Consider the following 1,428-nt stretch of genomic DNA (forward strand, 5'->3'; position numbering starts at 1 on the left):
GAGAAAAAGTTGCGCAACACAACGAGTTGCTACCTGGTCTCACTGGCCATCGCTGACCTCTTCGTCTCCATCGTCGTCATGCCCTGCTGCATTGTCCAACACGTCCTAGGTTCGTTCCTTTGTTCGTTCGTTCGTTCGTTTTTTCGTTTGTTTGTTCTTGCATTGTTCGTTTTTTTTGTGTTCATTTTATTTATTCATAAATATTTTATTTTAATTTCTGTGTGATGTTGTTCATTTTTCAAACGAGGGTGAATTTAGTTGAAAATAACCCGACGCCCAGTAGGCTGATGGATGAAGGTAGTGTTGCCTGGAAGTGTAATAAATAATGTTGGTTGATGTGATGAATATGATGATGATGATGATGTTGTTAATGTTGTTCTGGTTGTTGATGTTGATGTTGTTGTTGATGATGTTGTTGTTGTTGATGATGATTGGGTTGTTGTTCTTGGTGGTGATGATGATGTTGTTGATGACATTGTTGTTGATGACATTGTTGTTGGGGGTGACGATGATGTTGTTGTTGAACTTCTTGTTTTTTTTGTTATTGTGATGATGAGGTTGATGTTGATGTTTTTGATGATGTTGTGGTTGTTGTTGTTGATGTTGTTGTTGGTGGTGGTGACGATGGTGTTGTTGTCCTTGAGCTTGTTGTTGTTGTTATTGTTGGTGATGATGTTGATGTTGTTAATCTTGTTGTTGATGTTGTTGTTGTTGATGTTGTTGTTGTCTAAATTTGTTGTTGATGACATCACGTGATGGATTTTTCAAGTGTTGGATACACTATGAAAATCCTTTAAAAAATGTTCGGTTGTGTGTCTGATTTTTTCATGTTGGTCATCAATGACGTGCTGATAATGATGGTGTTGATAAAAATTTATTATTATTATTATTATTATCATTATTTTTATTATCATTATTATTATTATCATTATTACCATTATTAATAATATTAAATCAACTTTATTTAATTATTATTGTTAAGTATATTAATCAAAATAATAGAGTATTTAATTCAATTTTTAATTTATGTGTATATGGTGACATTTATTGAAAAGAATTGTTTTTAAAAAAAAATTGTTTTCTTTGTTCTCTTTTTTTGTCTAAAATCTACTTTTTTTTTAGTCCGTTGTCTTCTTCTTCTAACTTAGGATTATGGACACCTCATCTTTACCTAAAGAATCTTTAAGCAGTTACATCAAAATAGACAACATCCTTTCTTAATCAGCTGAAATAAAACCAACGCTTGAAGTACTATTGGCGGGTCAACAAAAGTCCGACAATATTCACCTATCATCACTTCAATGTTAAGGGCAAGGGATGTTAGTTGAAGCGATTGAAAATCATATTCCAGAAATCCACATAAGTCAATGGTCGAAGTTCACAAAGGCCTACCAGGAGTTTTATTAAATTTGTCAGGAAGGCACTCAT

General features: G+C 32.9%; 1 protein-coding gene across 1 annotated transcript in view; it reads left to right on the top strand.

The window, feature by feature from the left end:
* The window catches only part of HELRODRAFT_121787 (hypothetical protein), a gene marked incomplete at both ends in the record, with an annotated part of 42,087 nt that continues 40,659 nt past the window's right edge, over positions 1-1,428 (top strand). Inside the window, one exon of the mRNA XM_009026191.1 lies at positions 1-109. Coding sequence (XP_009024439.1) covers positions 1-109 — 109 coding nt within the window. The remainder of the gene's footprint in view (positions 110-1,428) is intronic.

This window comes from Helobdella robusta, assembly GCF_000326865.2.
Source record: "Helobdella robusta unplaced genomic scaffold HELROscaffold_45, whole genome shotgun sequence".
Classification (NCBI taxonomy): Eukaryota; Metazoa; Annelida; class Clitellata; order Rhynchobdellida; family Glossiphoniidae; genus Helobdella; species Helobdella robusta.